The following is a 26,687-nucleotide window of genomic DNA, read 5'->3' on the forward strand; positions in this document are numbered from 1 at the left end:
CCATTTTTGCGTTGCAGGTCATTCCCATTCCAGTCGATGACAAAACACTGTTCCTCAGCACAGTCTCGCAAGGTTGTGATCCTCAACCAGTTGTTCATGCTTTACAGAGCCACAGAAGGGGAACAACTGCGGATTTAAACGGGTCATGCAGACAAAATACAAGCTCGTTTTATACAAAAGATTTAGTGTTTTATTGTGCCCACAGCGCTCGTCTGGCAGCAAACGATGCTTTATTTACAAATTAAACATTTTAAAGCCAAACTTTCAATTCCCCCACTAAATCACATTTTTTTGTGCCTTCGACAACGACATATCCAGAGCAGAACCTTAAAAATAAAGATAGCCTGCTGACCAGGGCTGCTACCATCTCACAGACGGTTGTTTGGTTATCTTGTTTATCATCCACTCTCAGATGGCGCTGCAATACCGCTAGAATGCCAATGTTCACACTTTGCTTCTGGCCGGACTTCTAAACCTGCCGTACTTTTTATGGTTCATACCAATCATTTCCTAAAGCGTAAGTTTTAGGAAATGATTGGTATGGTCACGGTCAACAAACATGGTATGGTATGGTCAAAAAACATGGTCACGGAAGTGACCATGCTGCTTATGTCAGTTGGTCAGTGTTGTATCAGACAAGTCCAAAGCGTTCGACGGCTGTGTTAGGCAGTATCAGCCGGCAGAGTGCTGCACTAACTGCTTCGGTGTTTACGTGTTCATTCATAGCTTTAATTGTTTACCCCACAATTCTTTCTGCTATAAAAAGAATTTTAGCGCCAATAACTGGTTCGGCAAGCTTATAAGCCTTGCCTAATTTTCGTTTGCTTTTGCCGGCCTCAGCCAATCACACAGCTAGACTATGACATCATAAGTTCTGTTGCAGGAAATGGGCTAGTGGGTCGTACGCCCATTCCCTTTATTCCTAATTATATTTACAACTGTATTCACAACCATGTGCATGTGAACCACTCTGCTAGTTTACCACCACCAACTTTCAGGTATGCACCAGAGCTCAGTGTTTGGCTTTGAGGCCTTGTGTTAACTGGTATGTGCAGCTTGAAGTACGTTGAATACACCAAAGTACCTTTCCAATGGGTACTGGCCGGCGCCGTCATGCTACAAAGTGTGCCACATGCAGGGGTGCAACAGCCCAAATTAGATGTGGAGCAATTTTTGGAGCAAGCAAATCTTGGTTTTGGAGCAGGAAAATAAAATTTGGAGCAGGCTACGGCGAAAATATACCTTCATTTTGGAGCACAAATCCCAAATTTGGAGCACTTTATTATAAAAGGTGTGAAAACAATGCAAAATCAGTTCAGACATGCCTTAGCTTCAGTGAACATGTCCTGCAAATATGATCGATAAATTCTGCAAAAAGCCGCAAGGCTATTTTTGTATTTAAGCCAATCTGTATTATTTGTTATGTATTTGTGCCAATCTGCATAACAGGTTCATCAAAATCAACCAACAAAAGAAAACTAAACAAAACAAAACAGAACGCTATAAAAGCTGCCAACTGCCCTTATAAATGGCCATCCCTAATCTAATTGCATAACAAATAGCTCTAATAATAACACAAGGTAAAAATAGGAAAAAAAACTTTTTCAATACCACCAGAACCTATCAGCAGATACACGAGTAGTGCAGAGCTCATTGGTATGACAGCAATGCTTTCCCATGGACATTTTTGAGTTTGCGAAGCTATTGAAAAGCCTGCTCAAAGCTTCAGTCACTTGCTAGTTTTATGCAGGCCGCTGCCTAGAAAGCTCATGCCGTCACCGCTGGGGCACTTGCTGTATGCACTGTACCAGTGCGTTTGCCGAGGTATAATTATTCGTACCCGCTCTGCTTGCGACCGCGCGCACCGATACAGCGAGCGGGGGCGAAATTCTCCGAAAAAGGGTGGTCGTTTTGAAGCGACGCAATAGCGCCATGCAAATGCATGCGTTCTTGGGCTGGGCGGTCGCTTTGAGATATTGAGGAGGATGTAAGCATGGCCCGGAGGAGCACTGTAGCCAGGGTCGTAAACCGACACGCACTGCCCTCCATTTTGCTTGCCACTTGGTGCCCTTGCTACAGCTCTCCTCTGCAAAACACGAAGCGTTAAGCCTGATCACGCCGATTTCACAAACAGGCCACAGTTACGATTGTAAATAAAGGCGAGCCAGAGGAAGAGAAGCACTCACACGAGGCAGAGCGGCCGGGAGCCACGGCTTCCGCCAGGGGCAGGCGACCACTGCACCGAGCGGATTACGAGTCAACACATCCAACGAGCCAGTACATCCAACGTGCCATCACATCCAACGTTGGATGTGGTGGCTCGTTGGATGTGATGGCACGATGGATGTATTGACATGCTTTTGGATGTAGCTGCTCGTTGGATGTGGTGGTGCGTTGGATGTAGTGGCACGTTGGATGTAGTTGCTCACCCATTTGAAGAGGAAAGGTCTGTAACAAAACGCCTGGGCCTCCAGCGGCAGCCTCAAGACAGCATTTTTAATTTTTTCGGTCTATCGATCCCGTTCGTTAAGAAACTTAGGTATACCCATCGTATTAAAGGTAATTTTTTAGTCGGTAAGGCTTCTTTGGCAACCACAACACTAACAACGCTCTTTACGTGGTCGGAACATGGGGAAGACATTCGGCCCAATGTGGTAATTTTATTTTGCTGCTGTTCGCGCGGGCAGAGCGCAAAGCTCAGCAAAAAATGACACCGTTCGGCGTCCTGCAAGTGGTATGAAACACCAGCCTTGCACTTCCTTCGTTCGACTGCATGGGCGCATTCAGGCTGCAAGATTGCTGCACTGCGCAACGACCAAAGCCCAACTCCTAAAGACTTGTGTTCTATCGCCGCTTCCCGAAGCCGTTCTTGTGGTGTAGACGAAAAAATTAAAGGCGTATGTGTACATATTTTTACATTCATTAAACATTCCAAGGTGGTCAAAATTTTTCTGTCTCCACGCAATATACAGAATCTCATAGCACAGGCATAACTCCAGAGCATCAAACCAGGCAATATTTTTTGCCAAATGTGTTTCCGGAGGAAAACACGAAAGAAGAGGTCCATCACTTGGTTTTAAATAACTCCGTTTTCATATGCTACAGGAATAGTGTTTTGTTTCGCTGCCTTCGTCCATTGAATAAGTACAAAACCAAAAAGTAGATTTTCCTCCAGATGTCCCTTCCTTTGTCCGACGTTTTACATAACAAAACGTATGATTACTGCGTGTAATTTTTGTTTTGATTGTTGGTGTTTAAGAACAAGTACAGTGGTTCGACACACGTATCTATCTATCTATCTATCTATCTATCTATCTATCTATCTATCTATCTATCTATCTATCTATCTATATATATATATATATATATATATATATATATATATATATATATATATATATATATATATATATATATATATATATATATATATATATATAACACAGAAATAAGGGTTGGCAGTCGAGAAAACCTCGGAAAGCAAAGGGGAGGATGTGGTAGATCATTGGAACAGATTAAGAATTTGGAAAGAAAGAAAGAAAGTGAAGAAAAAATGCCCGCCAGGTGGGATCCGAACCCACGACCTCCAGAATACCGGTCTGGTGCGATATCGCACCAGACCGGTATTCTGGAGGTCGTGGGTTCGGATCCCACCTGGCGGGCATTTTTTCTTCACTTTCTTTCTTTCTTTCCAAATTCTTAATCTGTTCCAATGATCTACCACATCCTCCCCTTTGCTTTCCGAGGTTTTCTCGACTGCCAACCCTTATTTCTGTGTTATTTTCAACGAGCCCCTCATTTCCTATATATATATATATATATATATATATATATATATATATATATATATATATATATACACAGTAAAAAATGGGTATAGCTTCTAACAAAACTGTTTATTGGTCGACGTTTCGATCGGATGCTGGTCTTGACGTCTTGAGAAAGATCGGCATCCGATCGAAACGTCGACCAATAAACAGTTTTGTTAGAAGCTATACCCATTTTTTACTATTTGCTACGGCAACCAAAGACAGCCCTTCTCGCAATCAATATATATATATATATATATATATATGCTCCCGTTTTTTGTTGCCAACAGTTTCGGAGTTAGAAACTCCTTGCTCCACTACCTCCCCGCATTCGTATTCTCACTGACTCCAAAAATGCTATTGACGAGTTCAACAAGGCTTTCTCTGACCATCCTACTGTCCACCAGATTCAAGCTATGGTCAACATACTCGCTCAGAATGGCACTAAAACTCGCCTGGCATGGATACCGGGACACATGATGCAGGGACATGGCAACCAGACCGCGCACTCTGCGGCTAGGGAGAGCCTTCTCGTAACCCCTCCGCTGGATGACCAATCCCCTGCTGCTGTCTCGCCCACCTCCTTTCGCCTGCAGCTGGACCACGCTCGCCACGCGCGCCGATGCCGCCTAGCATCAAGCACTCCGCTTGGCTACCTACACGGCGTCCCTTCCCTACCACGCCCAGCCGAAATTTTCATTAATAAGACTCTTGCGAACGCTGCTGTCACTCCCCACATAATATACAAATGGATTCACCCTGGGACGTCACTGCCCCCACGTTGTCCGCACTGTTCAGCGACTTCCATCGCGGACCTGAACCATTTAATCTGGCACTGCACTGCATTCTCAGCCAATCGATATATTATCGAAAATGCACTTCCAAATGGTTCTTCACCAGCTAATCCCCCATACCATGACCCCCAATTCCTTGCCGCGCTAGGCACTTTTTCCCTTGAGAGCGGTCTGGCTCGAGTAGTGTGAGCCGGGGCCTACAACCCATTTGGTCCCTCAAACTGGACAATTAGACCCTCAATGGACAATTAGATCCTCTACGGCCCTTGAAGATTCAAGTAGTGTTAATCCTCCCTCCCTGCTATTCCCATTTCCCCCCTCTGGCCAACCGGCCGTCCCATCCCAATAAAGGACTTTACTACTACTACTTCTTCAGGGCTGTATTTTAATTGCTCACATTTCGCCTATATACAAAAACTTCTGTGAGGGAGGGTCACTTCCCTCATCCCTCCTGGAGAGGTCGCGGGTGAGGGGTGTTTCAAACAGTTTGAGCAAGTGAGGCATTCCGATTGGCTAGAAAGGTGGAAGGTGAGGGAAGGGGAAAGAACGCGGACGAAAAGGCAGTACGAAAACACGATAACAAGAAGTAAACAAGAAAACACAAAATCAAAAACAAGAGTGAGTCCTGCGTGCTCCGTAAATGGTGTAAAAATAGTCAGCGGGAAGGGAAAAGGGGCAAAAAAAGGGGGTGAAGGGAGACGGACAGAAGATGGCGGCACAGGCATAGATCTTCGATTCGGTCAAACTGCAAGGCCGCATGCATGCAGGCGAAGCTAAAGTTTGCCGGGCGAGGGAAGCGCTGCCCTCTCCCCTCCGGGGGAGTACGCGGCGGCGGCCGCCGCTTTGGCACGTGCTTTTTTCGCTGCGCGCGTGCTGCATTTTTCGCGCTAGGAAGAGGGCTGGGCAAATTTTTTTTTTTGACTTATGAAACCATACGCGTCAGCACGTGTCCAGCAAGTTCGGTTTAAACGTAGAGTAGTTACTGAGTTTATTTTTGTCGACGTTTGTCTTGTCGTCTGCTACAGACGCGCCGCCTGATTCCCGCCGCTCGACCGGCAGACTGCCCCGACGATTTGAAAGGAGCCATGAAGAGAAAATGCAAGTTGGTTTTATTCGAAAGATTTCGTGTTTTATAGTGCCCCCAGCGCTTGTCCGGATACAAACGGTGCTTTATTCACTGAGAAATTAAACAATTTAGGTTAAAAGTTTGATTTTCCCGCTCAATCGTGCGTTTTTGTGGTCCCAAGTGACATCACGGGAACCGACCGCTCTGCAGCCTAGAGTACCTTCATTCACGCATCCGCCGTACAGGGTAGAGACACGTAACGCTGGCGCCGCCGCCATGTTCGGTTGCTCGCTCGCCGCCGAAGCAAGTCATTGTGTCAAAACCGCGCTAAAATTATCGCCGCAACGCGGTTTACTGAAGAAGTTTGAATCATATTGTCTGTTTCGCGTTGCTAGGTCTCGTGGGAAACGAAAAGAATAACGCGTTGAGCCCGTTGGCCCAATTGCGGCGGCACGGGACCGTTCAAAGGTTGTCTCCACCCTGTAGCGGTGTTGGTTTGTTCCCACGTTTCTTTACGTTCCGTAACCTAGATGGCGCCACCATACCGTGGCAAGCGTTTGGTTTGTTTTTGCCCGCATTTAAACCTGGCTTGTTTTTGTTCTGGGAGAAAATATTCGTTCCCTGAAACAGTGCTCGCTCGACAAATGGGGTCACGTAAGACACCGTTGCTTGCGTCAATCGGCCAGTGTCGTCTGAGACAACCCCAAGCCCCATAGTGCTGTGCAGCTAAACCAAAGCATGCTGTGCGCCGTACGAACAGCAGAACGCATCAGTACTTCTATGTTTACATGTGCTTTCGTAACTTCCACTGTTTGTCCCATCATTCCTATTGCTTTGTAAAGAATGTGCCCTAAATTTAAGCGCAAATCGCTCGTTCGTCTAGTTTGTAAGCTCTACCTAATTTGCGTCTGCTTCTGCCAGCCTCCAACAATCGCAGAGCTTAGCCCATGTGACATCACAGGTTCTGTTGCGGAAAATGAGCTGGTGGGTCGCATGACCATTCCCGTTTTTCCTAATTATGTAGCTTATTTGAGCGAAGTTTACGTTAAAAGTGGTGTCAGTATGATTCTAACGAGACAATCTTTTGAATGAACCAAACTTGTGTTTTCTCTTCATGGCTCCTTTAAGGGGGGAAACGCGTTGTTCGGCGGTCGTCGGTTGCTCTTTTCTTCTGCAAGGCGACAGCTGTTCAGCTTGTCACAGCGTACTTTTCTCTTGTTTGTTACTCCCTTCGCGTGCTCGCGCTTCGCACATCCGGGCTTTCTGGACTGCAGAAACACTGAGGCTTGCAATAAATGTAAGGTAAACGTGATTGATTATGGTTAATAGGTTATTTCTTACTCTTGAAACAATCAGCTGCATCTTATAAAAACGCATTAGAAAGGCACACGCTAATTAAGGGGTGCGCTGACAGCGCCGTATTTCCATTTTACTTGTCCTTGAAGAAATTTTTGTTCGCAATGTTTGTCACCCGCTTGGAGTACAAGTATGGGTTAGCGTGACAGTGCACGGAAACAACAAAACAGCTTGTGGTGTATAACTTTTAATTACTATTAATACGCAGAATTTGGTGTATAACTCTTTTAATTACCAGTATTTGTAAATGTGGGAAAAAACGAACAACGCAGCAATCCCGTTCAGAACACAAGTCACAATGACAAGACGGACCAGAGCTACTACAGCCAGGTAAATCGCTAGAAACTATTTTTTTTTTCACCCATGCAAAATGTCAACCTATTGTGTTATATATGGACGATATCGAACGGCACCAGCTAAACAACTCCGAAGTTCATTTATTATAGCGGAAAACAATCATTGGCAGCATGCATTAAAAAAAGTGTAGAGGGGAGGACTCGTTAGGACACTAGTTCGCATTTTCAAAGCCGGGTAATGTTAACTGAAAGCACACAGATACAAACAAAAATGTGTCAACTTATTTCACCTTTCGAACCGCAGTGATCCATGCTTACCGTCTATCCTTTTGGAGCGCTTTCGCGGGGAATATGCAGAATTTACCGAATGGATCCTCTTCTTTCGCATTGTTACTGTCGTGGCAGCTGACCATGCAACAATATGGGGGGTTTGCTTCGCTTTCAGTTTCATCTTTTCGTTTCGGGCTAGTGAGGAGTGTTCCCGCCGCTCTTTGTACGTGCTGGCTTAAGTGGCTCGCGCAGCCGGCGGTCGCTTTGTTCGCATTCGTGAGTAGGAGGCTGGATGCCTCAGGCGGTGCGGGAGACAGCGCGAGCTGCGCGTGCACTTGCCAGACGCGGAGGAGCGGGCCGGGGGGTGTCTGCTTAGGGCGCTGAAAAGCCGTTCACCAGACGCAGTCGTTTCGCGATGACTGAGGTGGTTAGACCAGCCAAGGGTCGCCCACAAGAGCACTCTTTATCCCGTGAAACCGCCGGGGCGCTCGGCCGTTCGTCTGGCGCGTAGCAGACGACAAGACAACCACCGGCAAAAATGGACCCAGTAGCTACTCTACGTGTAAACCGAACTTTCTGGACACGTGCTGGCGCGTATGCTTTCATAAGTCGAAAGAAAATTTTACCCGGACCTCACCGTAGCGCGATAAATGCAGCACGCGCGCAGAGCAAAAAGCGCGGCCATCTCCCCGCGAGGGGGACTCGAGTAAATGCGTCGCATAGGGGGTGGGTGTATTGCGTTAACGTTTAGTGTTTGGGGAGTTGGTGGTAGTGAATGCGTTGTATCAGCAGCTTCTTGACGTAGTTTGAATGAGTCAAGGATATAAGGCTCGTTCGTAGCCTTTGATTCTGTGTCGGTTTTGTGGTGCAGTGGGAAGGGCACCATGTACCTCGCGTTCCGCCCACAGGTAGTGAATGCGTTGTATCAGCAGCTTCTTGACGTAGTTTGAATGAGACAAGGATATAAGGCGCGTTCGTAGCCTTTGATTCTGTGTCGGTTTTGTGGTGCAGTGGGAAGGGCACCATGTACCTCGCGTTCCGCCCACAGGTAGTGAATGCGTTGTATCAGCAGCTTCTTGACGTAGTTTGAATGAGTCAAGGATATAAGGCGCGTTCGTAGCCTTTGAATCTGTGTCGGCTTTGTGGCGCAGTGGGTAGAGCACCCTGTACCTTGTGTTCCGCCCGCAGGGTCGTGGGATGGAAACCAGGCGCCGATAAGTATTATTTTTTTTATATAGTGTAGGGAGAGGGGTGCGGACCTGTTGTTGAGAGCGAGGAGGGTAGCGTGATGCGGGAGAGGAGGAGTGGGGGGAGGGCGCGCCTGCGCGCTGAGCTGTTGCGGACGGACGGCGGACGCTACATGTGAGTTAAATAAATGCTCTGCATTTAAAAGCACGTGCCGAAGCGGCGGCAGTCACCGCGTACTCCCCCGGAGCGGAGGGGAGAGTGCAGCGCCACCCGGCGATCATTCCGGAGCCTATCCCGAACTGGCGCGCGCTTCGGGAGAGACGCGTTGCGCTGATACCGGTCCGACGCTCCACTGGTTCGTCGGCGCCTCCCCGAGAGATGGCACCACCTGTCCACGTGGGGCATAGGCGTGCGGGCGGCGCGAACGTGTGCGCGCGGAAGACGGGGAGAGTATCGCAGAAGGCCCGGTCGGGGGAAGATCGGCGGAACAGCGCGGCGGCGGCGGATACATGTATCTCAGGTGGGAACTGTTGTTTGTCGCGCGCCGTGAGTGCCTGCGTCTCCTTCGCGATCACGACCCGGACGGCGTGATTCGTGTACGCCGTCAAGCCTAGCTTGTGCTCGCATGCTTTGGGAGTCTCCAAATGAACGGCTGTGCTTCGGCAATCGGCGAACCTCGCTGGGCTGCCGTAGGCTCGGGAGCATGCGTGGTTGACACGCCGCCGGAAGCTAGCGTGGTGGCCTACGCCGGAGTACTGGCTAGGTCGCGCCGAAGAACCCCACGATATCCCACAACATGCTGATGGGGAGGCTATGAAATGTTCCTCGTTGTCTCGCGGGATTGTCGCTTGCACTCGACTTCTCTGGCGGTAAATGCTGGGTCCTGACGCCTGCGCTCGGCTTCTTTGGCGAGAACTACTGGTTCTTGCCTAGCCTGGCGCATGCGCTAACCCTCGAATGACGTCAACCCCCTCCCCTTTCGAGAGCAGCTGCAAGCCTAACTTATTTACCAAAACACATGGGGGAGGGGGTTCCCATTGTTCACCGGCGCCTTATCAACCATCATGCGGTTTCGATGCTTGTTTTGTGGTTTTTTATTTACACCAATACTCAGCTCTATGCGTGACGCCTGATTGGCCTGACGCATGCGCTCGGCGTCTTGAGCGAGAACTGCTGGGTCTTGCCTGAGTTTTTTGTTTACGACGCGAAAATTTCTGACCAACGAGAGGCTACCAGCTTCGCTGTAATAAATAAGGATTACACTTATTTTTCCCAGCCCTGAAAGTCGGCTACACTACTGTACACGATTTCACTGTATGGAAGACGTTTTTACACGGACAATATAAGCGGACCGATGCGTACAATTGATGATCCAAGGGCATTTTCTGAAATACCTCCATAAGACCCCAATCATCCCTATGAAGCGTTATGGTGGTGGTGGTGGTAGTGGTGAAACATATCTATTCAAGTGAAAGAGTTTCGCGCTTGAAAGCGGGAGAAGCCCTCAGTCCAGGGCCTCTGCGCCGGCTGCGGTCCTGCATGCCCGGTCCACTAACTGTCGCTGGTCCTCAGGGTCCGAACTGAACAGCGCGGCCTCCCACTGCTCGAGGGTGGGGGTGCGAATAATGGGGGCTGCTGGTGTGTTTTGGCAAGCCCACATGGTGTGCTACAGTGTTGGATGTTCGCTGCAGTGTGGGCATGTTGGTGGATATATTGTGGGGTGTTGATGTGCAGGAATAAGCTAAGGTGGGGGTATGTGTCTGTAGTTGCCGCCAGGCTACAGCCTCCTCTCGGGTGAGCTTCTGGTGCGGTGGTGGGTGCACATCTGGCAAGGCGGTGGTGTTACAGAAGTGCACGGTACTGCTGCTGGGTAGGATCTGGGTCACGGAGCGACTGGTGCGGAGCCCGGAGGGTGCATGCTCTGGCTGTGTGCTCGCTCGTTTCCGTAGAGCCCTGCGTGACCTGGCGCCCATATTAGTACAGTTGGGTTTAGCGCTATGTGCCTCGTGCGGTGGCATGTTGGCGCCAGTGATGTGCCGTGTTCAATATTTTGCGGACAACGAAGACATAACTTCTGAATTCCGCGGGCAGACGACGTCCTGTAGCATGGCATGCAGCGCAGTACAATTACCAGCAAGAGAAAGAAGGAATGGACGCTATTCTGTTGCAGTGCGATACAAACAGCCAAGCGGTATTTTAATAAACAGAAAATGTTTCGCAAGGGAAGACAGGAAAGCGATTTATCACAACAAAACCAGTTGTATCCACAACCGCGGGACTCTCTCCGCGCTAAGTGGACACTGTCCTTTCGCAGCGGCTTCAACTAAACAACGGCGGCGCGGCTAACGTGAAAGAAAAATAAAAAGGCGATAACCCGCAAGCGGTATTAACACGACGGAGCCTTTCAGCAGAGAAATCCGAGGGAGATCGTGACGTCACCGTAGGTGGACTTCCGCTCGGCCAGCTCCTTCGCTCACACGGAGGATGCGACTGTCGGACGGATATCACTGTTTGCAGTCGTTTATCTCGACAGCAGGGCTGCCACAGCACCGCCGATTCCGCGACGGCGGCAATTTTTGCTAAAGCCCCTATGTACTGATCTTGTCAGCCGCCCAAAAATTGGCCGTGGATGCGATGCAGGCGCTGACGCGGGTAGAGAACTGCGCGCGAGGCGCTAGGCAGTGGGCGGAGAGACGCGCGCTGGGAATAGCCGGCCGGTCCATAAATGGGCCGGTCTAGCGCCACTAAATAAAGGCTTTGAAAAACGGTCACCTAAAACTCGCTAATAGCAAGCGGGAGCGCCATTGAGCATGCGTGGCGCGCTTGCCCACGAACGGCAGCGGGCCGCCGGAACCGGAGCGGACCGTCGAAAACGGTCAGGTAAAACTCTCTATTGTTGTGCCGCTGTGTAGCGAAAACCTTTACGTTCCTTGTGTTTTCGTTTTAAGGCTGTCTTTATATTTTGCCGTCACGACTATACGTGCAATGGGAGCATGGAAATACGTGGGGTGCTCCATGTATTTTCTGATGCGTGCACACTTGTGCTGACAAAACGTGTGGAAATAATACATATCTCCATAAAGTCCCACGTATCCAACAGAGCCAATTTAAAGTCGGCTTCACTTCTACTGGGAAACAATTTTTCTTTCAGGAGAAATATAACAAGTCTGGTATCAGCGTATGCTGGCCCAAGGACGTGTATTAAATACGTCTAATCTGAATTACCTCCCGGAAATTCTCACGGCAGTTTTCATAAAAGCTGGCTGGCCTAAAATTTGCTGAATAATATTAAGTCCCAACGTAACCTAATGTAACGTCACCTCACCGAAACTAACGTAACCTAACCAAAATCGTCATAACGTACCCAAATCCAGCCCAACAGCAACAAACCTACTCTAACCCAGCCCAACGCCACAGAACACAACCTATGTTAAACGCAATTCAACCCATTCTGCGAGTCCTGTGCGTCGATCTCCTGATATAGTAAAAACTAGAGTAAAAAAACCATTACCAAAATCATAAAAAAAAACATCGCATCGGCGGACTCGAACGTGAACATTCTCGTTTAACACCAAGTACTATACCACAGCGCTACAGGGGCAGCTGCAAACGCGACTTTTTAGGGAATATTTATCCAATTTCTAGAATCTCCGGGTATCGTTCTTAGCGGCTGCCGTGAGAAATTTCTGACGGTAATTCTCACGGTTGCCGTGATACATACATACATACATACATTTTATTTCATCTTCATGACAAACAGATACAAGTGCCAGCCCGCGTAAGCAACCTCTGCTTTTATGCGGGTCAGGGCAGTCGGTTCGACAAAAGAGAAGATAAAGGCACAATACATTCTTCTATCAAATCGAAATAACGTCCAAAACTTGTACTGTTATAATAAACTATATATATATATATATATATATATATATATATATATATATATATATATATATATATATATATATATATATATATACATACACATACCCATATATACATACGAAACCGTCTAGTAACACAGGGTCACCAAACGCGCATATTTATAACACATATTGTTGAGGTGCCATATAAACAAAAAAACGTCAAATACAAGCTTTGAGTATAATTGAGCGAAGCGTAACTAACACATGGATTCCGAGGGAGACAGGTACCATGCTATAACAACACACGTTTATTGCAAAAACATCAACCGTAGGGTAGAATAGAATTCCACATCTTGCACTATATGCATAGCTGAGCCCAGAGAAGCCTCAAAGTGATAATAGACCACATGAAATAGACCTAATATATATATATATATATATATATATATATATATATATATATATATATATATATATATATATATATATATATATATATATATATATATATATATATATATATATACATATATATATACGACTACTACACATATATATATATATATATATATATATATATATATATATATATATATATATATATATATATAGAAATAAGGGTTGGCAGTCGAGAAAACCTCGGAAAGCAAAGGGGAGGATGTGGTAGATCATTGAAACAGATTAAGAATTTGGCGGGCATTTTTTCTTCACTTTCTTTCTTTCTTTCCAAATTCTTAATCTGTTTCAATGATCTACCACATCCTCCCCTTTGCTTTCCGAGGTTTTCTCGACTGCCAACCCTTATTTCTGTGTTATTTTCAACCAGCCCCTCATTTCCTATTCTGATTCGCTACATGCATAGCGAGGGCCTCTGTTCTGGCAGTCTTGTTGCCAAAGGGAGCTTAAGAGGGTTCAAAGCTGGTCGACCACTCTGGACATGTCGTAGACACTCGAGTCACGACCCGGGGGTTAAAAAGAAGGTCCCCTTCACCCCGAGTAGTCCGAATGGCGCTGGCTACCACCCCCAAGCACAGGAAACAAACATACCTAACATAAATACCCCAGAAAGTGAATGGGAAAATCGCCCCGCCGGTAGCGTAGTGGTTATCGCACCAGACCGGTATTCTGGAGGTCGTGGGTTCGGATCCCACCTGGCGGGCATTTTTTCTTCACTTTCTTTCTTTCTTTCCAAATTCTTAATCTGTTTCAATGATCTACCACATCCTCCCCTTTGCTTTCCGAGGTTTTCTCGACTGCCAACCCTTATTTCTGTGTTATTTTCAACGAGCCCCTCATTTCCTATTCTGATTCGCTACATGCATAGCGAGGGCCTCTGTTCTGGCAGTCTTGTTGCCAAAGGGAGCTTAAGAGGGTTCAAAGCTGGTCGACCACTCTGGACATGTCGTAGACACTCGAGTCACGACCCGGGGGTTAAAAAGAAGGTCCCCTTCACCCCGAGTAGTCCGAATGGCGCTGGCTACCACCCCCAAGCACAGGAAACAAACATATCTAACATAAATACCCCAGAAAGTGAATGGGAAAATCGCCCCGCCGGTAGCGTAGTGGTTATCGCACCAGACCGGTATTCTGGAGGTCGTGGGTTCGGATCCCACCTGGCGGGCATTTTTTCTTCACTTTCTTTCTTTCTTTCCAAATTCTTAATCTGTTTCAATGATCTACCACATCCTCCCCTTTGCTTTCCGAGGTTTTCTCGACTGCCAACCCTTATTTCTGTGTTATTTTCAACGAGCCCCTCATTTCCTATTCTGATTCGCTACATGCATAGCGAGGGCCTCTGTTCTGGCAGTCTTGTTGCCAAAGGGAGCTTAAGAGGGTTCAAAGCTGGTCGACCACTCTGGACATGTCGTAGACACTCGAGTCACGACCCGGGGGTTAAAAAGAAGGTCCCCTTCACCCCGAGTAGTCCGAATGGCGCTGGCTACCACCCCCAAGCACAGGAAACAAACATACCTAACATAAATACCCCAGAACGTGAATGGGAAAATCGCCCCGCCGGTAGCGTAGTGGTTATCGCACCAGACCGGTATTCTGGAGGTCGTGGGTTCGGATCCCACCTGGCGGGCATTTTTTCTTCACTTTCTTTCTTTCTTTCCAAATTCTTAATCTGTTTCAATGATCTACCACATCCTCCCCTTTGCTTTCCGAGGTTTTCTCGACTGCCAACCCTTATTTCTGTGTTATTTTCAACGAGCCCCTCATTTCCTATTCTGATTCGCTACATGCATAGCGAGGGCCTCTGTTCTGGCAGTCTTGTTGCCAAAGGGAGCTTAAGAGGGTTCAAAGCTGGTCGACCACTCTGGACATGTCGTAGACACTCGAGTCACGACCCGGGGGTTAAAAAGAAGGTCCCCTTCACCCCGAGTAGTCCGAATGGCGCTGGCTACCACCCCCAAGCACAGGAAACAAACATACCTAACATAAATACCCCAGAAAGTGAATGGGAAAATCGCCCCGCCGGTAGCGTAGTGGTTATCGCACCAGACCGGTATTCTGGAGGTCGTGGGTTCGGATCCCACCTGGCGGGCATTTTTTCTTCACTTTCTTTCTTTCTTTCCAAATTCTTAATCTGTTTCAATGATCTACCACATCCTCCCCTTTGCTTTCCGAGGTTTTCTCGACTGCCAACCCTTATTTCTGTGTTATTTTCAACGAGCCCCTCATTTCCTATATATATACACACATATATATATATATATATATATATATATATATATATATATATATATATATATATATATATATATATACGCAAACATACACACATATATACATATACATACACACACACACACACACACATTCGATATTTTCTTCTGCAGTCGCGTTTATTTAGGCGATATTCTCAGAAATCCAGGCATGGATTAACGCTCGAGCGTCTTTCATAGAGACTACTTGAGCGTCGTTCGGCAATTTATTAAAGTAAAATGGCAAATAAAATGCTATAGTCCTTTTGCCATAGTTGGTGTACACTTTTGGAATTTTATACAGTTCAGTTTTGCGAAGGTTTCGGATTTTCACATTCTTTATTTTAAAGTCATTCGAGAAAAAGTTTTTTGTAAGTGTTGCAGACAAAAATAGCTGCTGCACGCTGAAAACTGAGTGTGCTGCCATAAGCTTCGTTGTATCACCCGAGAAATCCCTTGTGCCATTTGCTATATTTTTGGTTATCCTGTGGAGTATTTTGTTCAATGTACTTAGTTTATACGGAGAAGCTAACCCATATATTGAGACACCGTACCGCAAGATCGATTCCCCTAATGTTTTGTTTATAATTTTACGCAATTTCCCCTCACATACAGATCTAATTTTATATATTGATGCACAAACCTGTCTTAGTCGAGTTGCGAGGTGTTCGATATGGCTGGTCCATGAAAACGTTTCATCGAATATTAGGCCCAGGTACTTACTTTACTTTTGTCGAAAAATTCACACTACCACATTTGCAATTTCTACATAGATTATTATGTAAATGCAAAGGGAGAGGGAGTTAAACTTTTCTATGCGGACTGTGAAAACAAATAAGCTGGGTTTTGTCTTTGTTAATATAAATGTGATTATCATCAAACCAGGCTATTAGTTTATTTATATCTTCTTGCAACAATGCCGCTCCCTCGGATACGTTTTCCCCCGCTAATACAAGGGCGGTATCATCAGCGTACTGATAGATCTTAGAATGCAGCTTAACGTCTGAGATATCGTTGACGTACACGTTAAAAAGTAATGGTCCCAGAATAGAGCCCTGAGGCACACCATATCGGAGATGCAAACGGTTACTATCAGTACTGTTGATTCTAACAAGTTAGTAACGGTCTTAAAAGTAATCTTTAAACAAATTTGTATATATGCCCCGAAATCCGATCAATTATAATTTGTTAGTGATAATACTGTGGTCGATGGTATCGAATGCTTTTTTTAAGGTCTATAAATAATCCCAGGGCTATATTATTACTATCAATTGCTTCGTTTACACAATCTGCGAAGTCCTCTAATAACGTAATGGTACTTCTCCCAGTACGAAAGCCATGTTGTGCATCCGACAGAAGCTGAAACTCCTTGCAAAAATAGGTCATCCGCCTGTAAATGGCTTTCTCCAGAATACAGGCCACGCAGGACAATATAGCAATGGGCCTATAACTTTCGCATTGGTCTTTTTTGCCCTGTTTGAAGACAGGTATAATCAATGAAATTTTCATTCCTCTCGGAATTTTTCCTGTTTCTAGTATTTTTGAAAAATGTACACAAGCAATGCTTTCACCTTTGGAAATGCACAACCAGGTCTCTAATTCAGATTCCGTCGTAACCTGGCATTCTGTTAATAGCAAATGTTCTAATCTCCCATATTTCTTGCTCGTTTATATCAGGTAGATACGCTGAACGCATGTTACTTTTCGGACAACTCATTTGCTAATTCCTCAGCTTGTCTTTCAGTGAAGTTGATCGTAATAACATCGTCTATGCCATTTTTTGGCTTTCTGCCCGTTAACGAGTTTACTAATTGCCATGATTTTCTTATATCCTTCCGGCAGCTATGTAGTTTGTTTTTATAGTAATTGTTCTTGGCTAGCCTTATTTTGGCGGTAAGTTTATTTCTCATTTGCCTCGATTCATGTTTTAAAATTTCATCAGCTGGGTTAGCTTTACTTCTGCGGTACAAACGTTCCTTCAGATAACTTAACTCCATTATTTCTTGAATTAACCATGGTTTGTCTTTCTTTCTTTGTTTAATCGTTACCGTTCTTTGGCTTGAGTTATATATGTGCTGCAATTTTGAAGCGAGTCCATCGTACACCTTCGTATGGTCTAGACCTATCAAATTGTCCCAGTGCTCCTCAGCTATGAACTTGTCAACCTTTACATTGTCCACAATTGAAACTTGTTGAATTTTCTTTTTGCCAGAATTATCTCCGTAATCCATGCGCACGGTAAGCGTTATAAAGTAATGGTCAGCGACTTTTTGTTTTATAATACTGGCTGGTGTCTGCCCATCGTCTATTCTGGTTATAATATGGTCAATACTTGATCTATTTAATTTGTCTCCGAGGGCCTCTTCTCTAGTTATACCAACTATTTTGTGTTCGAGCCCAAAGCCTGAAATGAGAGTTTGGTATACCGAGACTCCCATTTTATCAGGTGTGGATATATCTATATTAAAGTCGCCAACATAGATAAGATTGTCATGTTTGTTTAGTTGGATTAATAGCTGCTCTAATTCATGTAAAAACATTAACACGTTCTTCCCTGGTGGCCTGTAAACGACTACAATAACGTAGGAAGCCTGCGCTTTCTCGATAGTGAGCAAAGTTACGTCTGCCTCACTAAACGAGAGTAGCGTTTGTTGACATACCCATTCTTTCCTCACGTAAATTGCCAATCCTCCACCTTTTCTTTTTTCCCTGCATAAGTGGTACTGACAAAAATCGTCTAATTGGTATTGCTTTATAGTGCTACTGTCAACAGTAACCTCAGTTAATACAATGACGTCAAGAAAGGAGATACATTTAGCGCTGTAAAATCCAAGAAGATCCCAATTTTTATGCGTGCTTCTAATATTTACACGAAGTAAATCTAATGACTGGTGTTTGTTTTGCTTATTGATGCAGCTTTGCCTTTGTGTAATCCAGTCATCAAAGGTGCTGAATTCCTGATCCATGTTTACAGGAGCTTGAGCAGACTTCCTTCATTTACAATTTTCGTGACAGCCATTCCTTCCTGTTTCTTCATAAACACTTTACCATTCCGTGCCCAGACAAACTTGTACGATTTTCCTTTCCCCACGCTTTTCGCCATCCAAAGAAGCCTCTTAGTGTACGCAGTCAGATTTTCATTTATGTAAATATCATCTGACTTGAGCGCAAGTCGCTTGCTGAGCCAACTGTCCCGCATTGTCGTAGTTGAAAACAGCACCAGCAAGGGTGGCGTCATGTAAGGTTTGGCTTTAATTCTATGGATGGCTTCGATCTCCTCTGGGGTAGGCGCTTTCAATCCTAGCTTTGCTGCCAAAGAGGACACGACGCTCAAGGGGTTCTCGTTCACTGTTTCTTCAATGCCATGAATTTCAATGTTTTTCCGCCGAGAATATTCCTCAAGGCTGTTTAAAGTCGACTTAAGCTTATCCATCTCTGACTGCTGCTCTGACAATGCGGCGTCAAACGGTGCCGATTTTTCTTCCAGTTCTCTTAGTTTGGTTTTATTTTCCTGAGTCGTTTTCAAAATTTCGTCGTAGTTGTCAGACATATGCTCTAGAGCCTGGCTTCAATAATTTTTTGTTGTTCTGTCAGCTTCAAAAGAGCATCATCGTGTTTCACATTTTGCATTTCGCCGCTCCTTTCAAGCATGTCCAGCCGGTCTAACACTTCGTGTAGCTTAGCCGACAGTGCCATGATGCTACTGATGACATCTTTCAGCGAAGGTTCACTCGTCGCACTCTCGTCATCGCTCTTGTCAGATTGGCTATCTCGGTTTCGCCTTGACTGGCTATCGCGCTTTTTCCTCGACGATCGCGACGCGCCGCTTACACACGTGGGACACGTCCAAGGATCCGCGTCACTTTTCGACATATTCTTGAGTGCCGCTTTTGTTAAGCCGGAGCACTTTCCCTTGTGATAATCATTTTTACAAGCAAGACACTTAATGCCTTCGGAAAGAGGCAGAGGCTTCAAGCATGAAAGGCATAATGCGTCGGACATCTTAACACAAGGTGCAGTCCAGCGAAGTGCTTGTCAGAAAAAAAGGACCACAAAACGGGTCGCTGTGTCTTACCTAGAAGATAAAGCAGAGCTGTAGCGCCCGTCAAGCACTCCGCCGGACTGCAACCCTCCGATCTGCCGCGACGTCTTTTAAGGCATCGATGCTCCTGTTGGCGTCCTGTGATTTGCAGCGCCAGGTGACGTCATCGGGGCAGGGGGAGGGGGGGTCCCACAATTGCTGCTCGCCGCAACGTAGCCGCTCCCGGTGCGAAGGTAGCACTCCGCCGGACTGCTACCTTCAATTTGCCTTCTTCAATCAATTTACCTCCTTCAATTACCACCTTCAATTTACCTCCTTAAGACCGCACAAGTCCTCATAAAACACGCTGTGCACCAAGCCCCTTTAAAGTCGGCTTCACTGCTCAATGAAAATGGATTGCTGAGAAGAGCGCGTTTCGCAAGCGGCGAAAGTGTCACACGTCAAACGTTCCCTGTCGTCTGCTCCATATGCGCCTGTCAACCATTGGACACCGGTTGGGCCGCGCCGTGACCCTCGCTGGGCCAGCCTTTCGCCACCGCAGCTACGACGCCGTTTCCAGTGGCGACCTGGCCGAGCGTGAAAGCAACGCACAGGATGCATGACCAGATGGCTTGCCTCTCGTAAGCTATCTTTCGCACATGACCATTTACCGAAAAACGTCATCGTCATCGTCAGACCTCCAGCTGCTCCTGTCCTGCGCTGCCCGATCCCATTCTTTGCCCCGCATTTTCGTATTTCGTACCTCCATCGGGTCTTCCCCTACTTCTAGTCCCTCACCTGCGAGAGTACCCAGACCACGCGCCGGCGCCAACCAACCAAACACGTCCAGCGGTCGTGCCACACTTCACGTGCTCCGCGCCTTCGTCTTTCAGGGCAGCGCTGTGACGGCAGTGGAATCGTTCGAACCTGCGTCGCGTCGGTGGATTCGTTCTTCGAAAGGCAAGTGCAAACGCTGATCTGTCCAGCGTTTAAAGTGCAGAGCACTTCAGGCGCTCGCCTTGTCGTCGTAGCTCGCTCGCTGGACCCAAGTAGAGCAACAGGGCGCTCCGTTGTAGCGCTGTCGTCGCGACGTGCCCCAGGCTTCGAAAGCCATTGGTTTATATAGTCATAAGCGTTCGAAACTCGTGAACCGCTGGTGCAATTGTCCGACATCTCCCCGATGTTTAGCGCAAAGAAAACTGTAGGTACATTTGAGGCAAAATATACGTAATTAACCGGCAGCGCCCGCGTTCATTTAGTTAGGAACGCTCGTTTGGTTGGTTGTTACGATTAAGCGAAAAAAGCGGCCGCGCAAGAAAAAATTTAGCGTTCGCAATGACGCAGAAAGAGGCTCCAGCCGAGCATGAAAAAATGGCGCGTTCGAAATGACGCAGAAAGGCTCCAGCCGAGCAAGAAAAAAATTACGCGTTCGAAATGACGCAAAACAGTTCCAGCATACGAATTTAAAGCATGCACAAAAAGAACAGAACTCCCGCTGGCACAGTTTCAGGCAGGAGACGCGTGAGCACTGCGAAGGCGAGAAATTTGAATAGTATGGGGAGGTAGCAGCGAGCGGATAACGGCGGTACGGCCCATTATGGTGAATCACTGCTCTGCACTTCCGACAGCTTTCACACTGAGTGGAACGGCTTTAATTTTTGTTCGAATTCCGCTACTTTTGTAGTGATACCGTATTGCTCCTTTGTCCCAGGTTGCCCTGGCAAATTGTTTCTTGCACCAGGCAAAAATAGAAAACGCGTTTAGCGCTCGTCCGACTTCATGGCGTCGCGCTCTATGGTAGCTAAGGGCGTGGAGAGAGAGAGAAAACATTTCTATTGACCTTTATGTGGCTCAGGGGGCGGTTGTGGCCGCTGGCTTGTGCCGGCGGCGACATCGGCAGCTCTCGTGACCAAGGAGGTTTGTACCTCTAGGTCTGAGCCCCCTAGCACCTCCTCCCACTGCTCATCACAGGAAATTAGGGGAAAGGTATCTTTAGGGCACCCCCAAAAGATGTGGGGAAGGGTAGCGAGAGCGCCACATGCAAGGCATTCTGGGGAAGGGTGAGTCGTGGGGTGGTCGTGGGCATAGAGTTTCTTAGTAAGTATACTAGAGAGGAAACTGCGCCTCGTAAGCCATGTCGTCATGGGGGCTCATGGGAAGACCTCCTTTTTGGCCTGGGCTTGGCATGACAATTGGATTCTTAAGCGGTTTTGGGGATTTGCTTTCTTCAGTATGCATTGACACGTTTACGAGCTACAAGGAAGCCGAAAGCCTCCCGTTTTTGTGGTAGCCGTGTTTAGGGAAAGAGCAGGCAATGCGTTATCGCACCTGACGTTGCTCATGCCGCAGTCGAAGGACGTATGACTGAGCGGGTAATATGGCACCGCAAAATTTCTAGCCGACGAAAAGAAGAAACAAAACGTACTTCGACGAAGACAAGATACGACAGAAACGGGCGCTCGTATGCGTCCTATCTTGTCATCGTCCACGACTGTATAACGCCACCTTTTCTTTTTTCTTGTTAAACTAGCTGGCGGTCGCGGTGCACCGGTTCACCACGAAGGCAACGTTTTCATAGGCACGCTAAAAAAACTTTCGAAACTCTTCAAACAACTTATTATTTGAGATAATGGTAAAATTAATAAAATCACAGTCTCTAATGAGTTTCCTCCCCAAATATTAACATTGTTCGTAACTGCAACCTTGGCCTGCGGAATAGCAGGTACAACCGCGTTCCGGCAAAAATACGCTTCACTTCTTTTTTCCTTAGTTTTAAAACAGCCTGCTTTTATTTGCCACTTACATAATTTCACACTACTCTTCACATTTTTGTGGCACTTTGTTTAAATTTGCGGTGACTAAAACATTTCAATCCAAGCCAATGATGAAACTAAGGCGAGCGCGATGTATAATGGCGGTCCATGACGATACAGACGACCTTGATGTGAGCCGCATAGACGCTAGCGCCAGATTCCTCTCTAGTGTATACTGTAAGAAACTCTATGGTCGTGGGCTCCGTGGGCGTGGGTCAAGCCAACACCGACTAGATTTCAAGGCCGTAGGGCTGCCGCAGTGACGTCACGGGATGGGGGCTTAGCGGCGCCGGCGAACGCGGCGGAAAACCAGTGTTTCGTGCACGTTTTAGGAAAGAACGCTCGCGCGTCCGCAGATACTGCGATTTTTACCTTGCACGGTTAGACCCAATAAACTATGTGGGGGGAAAAATCTGATTTAGCATCCTAGCATTGTTCGGCGCGGCAACAAACTATTGCATAGGGCTTGCTAATGTTTTGATGTCCCTGCTTTACCGCCACAGCAATCGAGGGAAACAAACGAATGATTTCAACAACCTGATAACCAAAGACGATTTATTCAGGTAAAAAACCACACGCATTCTACTTGTTACTCAGTGTATGAAGCTTCTTTTTTTCGACTTTGCACTCGCGTCACGAATCTCATCATTCATTATGGAGCACGAGTTCTTAGAAAAAAAATGTTCGTACTGCACCACAAAATGTGCTTAAGGACAACATATTTCGTGTGTCCAGCATTACAGCCATCAAAAGGGTCATCATCAGTGAGTAGATCCACAGTGAGATCTGTCGCCAGTTGATGCTGACTGGGAATTGTTAAGAAGTCGTCTCGTTTTGAAAATTCCTCAGCGACTGCGTAGCTGTGTGCAACGGCGTTGACAGCAAACATTGAGGGATGTACGAGCCCTCCCCTGTGAAGCTCCTTCACAAGGTCGTAGTTCTGATCCCCACGGAGACGGTGTGATCTGTCTGGTTCACGTTCCTGTCCCATTTCTCAACAGCATCAAGGACCTCCACAATTTCTTTCTTTCCTGTACCTACATCGGGAACCGAGATGTGACGTCCGAGCTTCCTAGTTGCGGCCTTCAAATAATGAAACACTATGCTGCAATCCGGCTTGATGGTGACGGAATACTTTATGCTCGGGGCATCCTCATCAACGGTGTCTAGCAGGATGAGGCGTTCATTCGCTTCTACCGCGTGCCAAGAAAGCCAATGAATCGCACCTCGCGTAGTCTCCCAGATCTTTGATGGACTGAGTCCTGTCCTCTTCTACTGCGTTTTGGAATCGCTCGGCCGATTGATGAATAACTCTCTGCAGTGCACTTGACTCCAGGCGCAATCGTTTCGCTTCCGGAGCTTCTCTCGCGCGGCACTGTGAGGTCAAATACTTCGAGCAATCGGGGAATATTGACGGAACTGCCCCTGGGAGTAGGCGCGCAAACGCCAAGGGGCCAGTGACTGTTCGCCCAGTCGAGTCGTCCGTATACGACGTTTCAAGTGCGATGTCTTACGGGTGGAAGTGAAGCTCACAGACCTAAACACGTTTTGTGGCTAGTACTTCAGACCTCTGCTTTAAACTGTAATCCTTACCAGAACTGCTGAGCTTGGACATAGCATATCAATATTCAAAAATTGTTGATGACTATCTAATAACTGCAGCTCATCTCGCGCTGAATGAAATACATAAAAACTGCGAAGAACCGCTCACCCTCGTGTTCTCGGTTGGAAGGAAGTTTTCCCGCGGTACAGCTCCATTTATTCCGCAACTCTTCATCCTTCGGAAATCGGAGTATCCGTACTTTGGACCCGTTCTTGTAGTTCCCGCGACACCGAGGCACACAACACTCGTTCGGCATCACGCACTCACGTGTTTACGCACACACATCATAGAGAAAGACTCTATGCACGCATGCGCAACGAAGTCGGTGTCGCACACGCGCTGATGTACATAACCACGCTCAGCATGTTGACTTCGTGGTTCAACAGTGGCCAGGAGAACGAAGGAGGAACCGCGTGGATCGGAACGTATGGGCCTCGTGCATTGCAGTTTCAAGTAAACACGTAGGGCTACCTGGTAGCGGCGGCGGACTTTTTTCAGAAGTATAATAACCGTACACGAATTACCTGCTTGCGACGCCGATATGCACAAAGCACATGGTACCCGAGAAATTAAAAAAAATACAACCATAGTTGCATTTGCGTATCTGCACGCTTCTTGCCGTGCGACAGCTGCGAAAAAATACCATGCCTGGAAAATATAGCCTTAAAACGGAAACAGAAGGAGCGCTACGTAACGGCACAACAATAAACAGATGGGCACACACCAGCCACAATTCGGAGACTCGTGATTGCTGTACTGGATGGGAGCAGTCTGTCTTGATTTTTACCCAACCGGCCAAACCGCTTCCCCTCACTGACTAGCCAGCGTCACTATCAATAATTAACAGTGACTCTGGCTAGTCAGTGAGCGGAAGCGGTTTGGCCGGTTGGGTAAAAATCAAGACAGACTGCTGCCATCCAGTACAGCAATCCTCGCTGGTGTCGTTTCGCAACTGCAACTGATTTTACCTAACTGGACAAACCGCATCCGCTCACTGACTAGCCAGCGTCGGAGTGCGGCAACATGGGTCGCCGGGTAGGGGGGTGATTTGGCAACGCCTCCGAGGACCTTGCCAACAATTTTATTTAAATGACTCTCAAACATTCGGTCCTGTACAACTTGTAGTGAGTTTCTGGCACAGCAGGTCCAATGAAACGAGGTCAAGTGCAGCTTGTTGCGCACTATAGTTTTGCTGACAAAGACAACATGCACGAGCACAACTACTTACGCTAGCATGTAGTTACACGACTATCACGTGCAACTCTATCAGCTATAGAACAATCTCCATTATTCCAAATGGTCTTTTTTCATCGGCAACGAATGCGAGAGGTACCATTTGTGCAAAATTATAGCTACCGCTGCGGGCTCTACTCTGTCCGTGCCCTCGGATATGTCGAGCGATACAAGGGTAAAGAACAAGGTAAATGAACGTGAACGTGTAGACGCTTTCATGAAAGCTTCCTCACGCGCATCTACGTCCACAAAATATTCGCATGTTAAGCACGCGTTTATCAACCTATGAAAGCAATAAAAAAAGCGTAAAGAGATATTTTTCTGAGCCCATCAACGAACACTCATCGTAGTTTCAACAGTTTTAGGTAGCGTTTTAAGGCGCAGTCGTATTTTCAAATACCTGCTTCTACAAACCTGAATCTTCTGGCTCTTGAAGCCGTATCCTTTGGTGTCGCAATGTACACACGAACGTTCCGCCGTGATTTCGCACACACTTCGAACACTCTTGGCACCGACAACGCACAGTGGAGAAATTCGCTTCTTCAAGCACCGTGAAAGTCGCGTCACCGATATTCTCTTCACAAAGCCGTCCGCCAACTGCTAGAGAGATAAGAAAAAAGAAAGGAAAGGCCGGGAGGTCAACCAGGTGTAGAGCCCGGTTCGCTACCCTGCACTGGGGGAATGGGGCTCAGGGAATAAAAAGGGGGGGAGAAGAGGAAGAGATATGAGTGGGAATGCGCGCACTCTAGTCCCGTTTCGAGCACTATAGTCTTTCAAGCAAGTTCGTTTCACTCAGGAAGCGTAAAAGGGCTTTCGTCGCCTTCTGTGAGGTCGATGGTGAAGACCGATGACTTAGAATAGTTTCCACCGTAAATGGTCGATTGTCCAATCGGCTCAGCGCGGTGGCAAGCACGCTCCTCTCCGACGACTATTCGGGGCAGCGACACAGCACATGTTCTATAGTCTCTTCCGTCCCGCAGGCGTCACAGTGGGCGCTGCTGGCCATCCCGATGAGGAAAGAGTAGGCTTTCGTGAAGGTCACTCCCAACCACAGTCTACAAAGTAAAGTTGCCTGGAGTCGAGACAGCCCATACGGAATACGGCGCTGAAGAAGGGGATCCTGAATATACAGACGGGGATTCGAAAAGTCCGGTGTGTTCCATTGCTGCATGGTAATCTTGCGTGCAAGGTAGCGAAGCGTCCTGGCGGCATCGGTCCTTGAAAGCGGAAGTAGAATGGTGCGGTCGCTCTCATGGCCTGTACGGGCAGCTTCATCCGCCAGCACGTTACCGATGACTCCGCAGTGACCTGGAAGCCACTGGAAAATTACGTCATGGCCGGCTGTGATGGCTTGATGGAATTTTTCTCTTATCTCTGTCACCAGTTGGTGTAGGGGGCCGTAGCGCAGGGCTGCGCGTAAGCTCTGTAAGGCAGCCTTGGAATCCGAAAAGATCGCCCAATTTTGAGGAGTAGCTCCGATGATATGATCAAGAGCCTCACGAATGGCTGCAAGTTCTGTAGCTGTCGATCTCGTTCTTTCTGTATTTTAACAACAGATTTTTTTTTCTTTGCACCGGCGGCGTTGTGTAGCACTTGAAAACCTTTTTGCAGTTTTTTTTTACATAACTCAATTAAATACGTGGTTTTTTAGTTAAAAATATAGTTAGCGA

The 26,687-nt window shown here is 47.0% G+C and overlaps 1 protein-coding gene across 3 annotated transcripts in view; it reads left to right on the top strand.

The window, feature by feature from the left end:
- The first annotated feature begins 9,160 nt into the window (after window positions 1–9,160).
- LOC144170629 (uncharacterized) overlaps window positions 9,161–26,687 on the top strand; it is a 42,923-nt gene continuing 25,396 nt past the window's right edge. Inside the window, exons 1-2 of one of the 3 annotated variants that reach the window (XM_077700547.1) lie at window positions 19,350–20,009; window positions 20,262–20,328. In XM_077700547.1, the coding sequence (XP_077556673.1) occupies window positions 19,988–20,009; window positions 20,262–20,328 (89 nt within the window). In that variant the 5' untranslated portion in view covers window positions 19,350–19,987. Of the gene's footprint in view, window positions 9,300–19,346; window positions 20,010–20,261; window positions 20,329–26,687 lie in introns of those variants that run through there. The other 2 variants (XM_077700563.1, XM_077700555.1) reach the window with 2 other exon arrangements.

This window comes from Haemaphysalis longicornis, unplaced genomic scaffold, assembly GCF_048455015.1.
Source record: "Haemaphysalis longicornis isolate Haplotype H1 unplaced genomic scaffold, Haemaphysalis longicornis Haplotype H1 scaffold_1, whole genome shotgun sequence".
Taxonomy (NCBI): Eukaryota; Metazoa; Arthropoda; class Arachnida; order Ixodida; family Ixodidae; genus Haemaphysalis; species Haemaphysalis longicornis.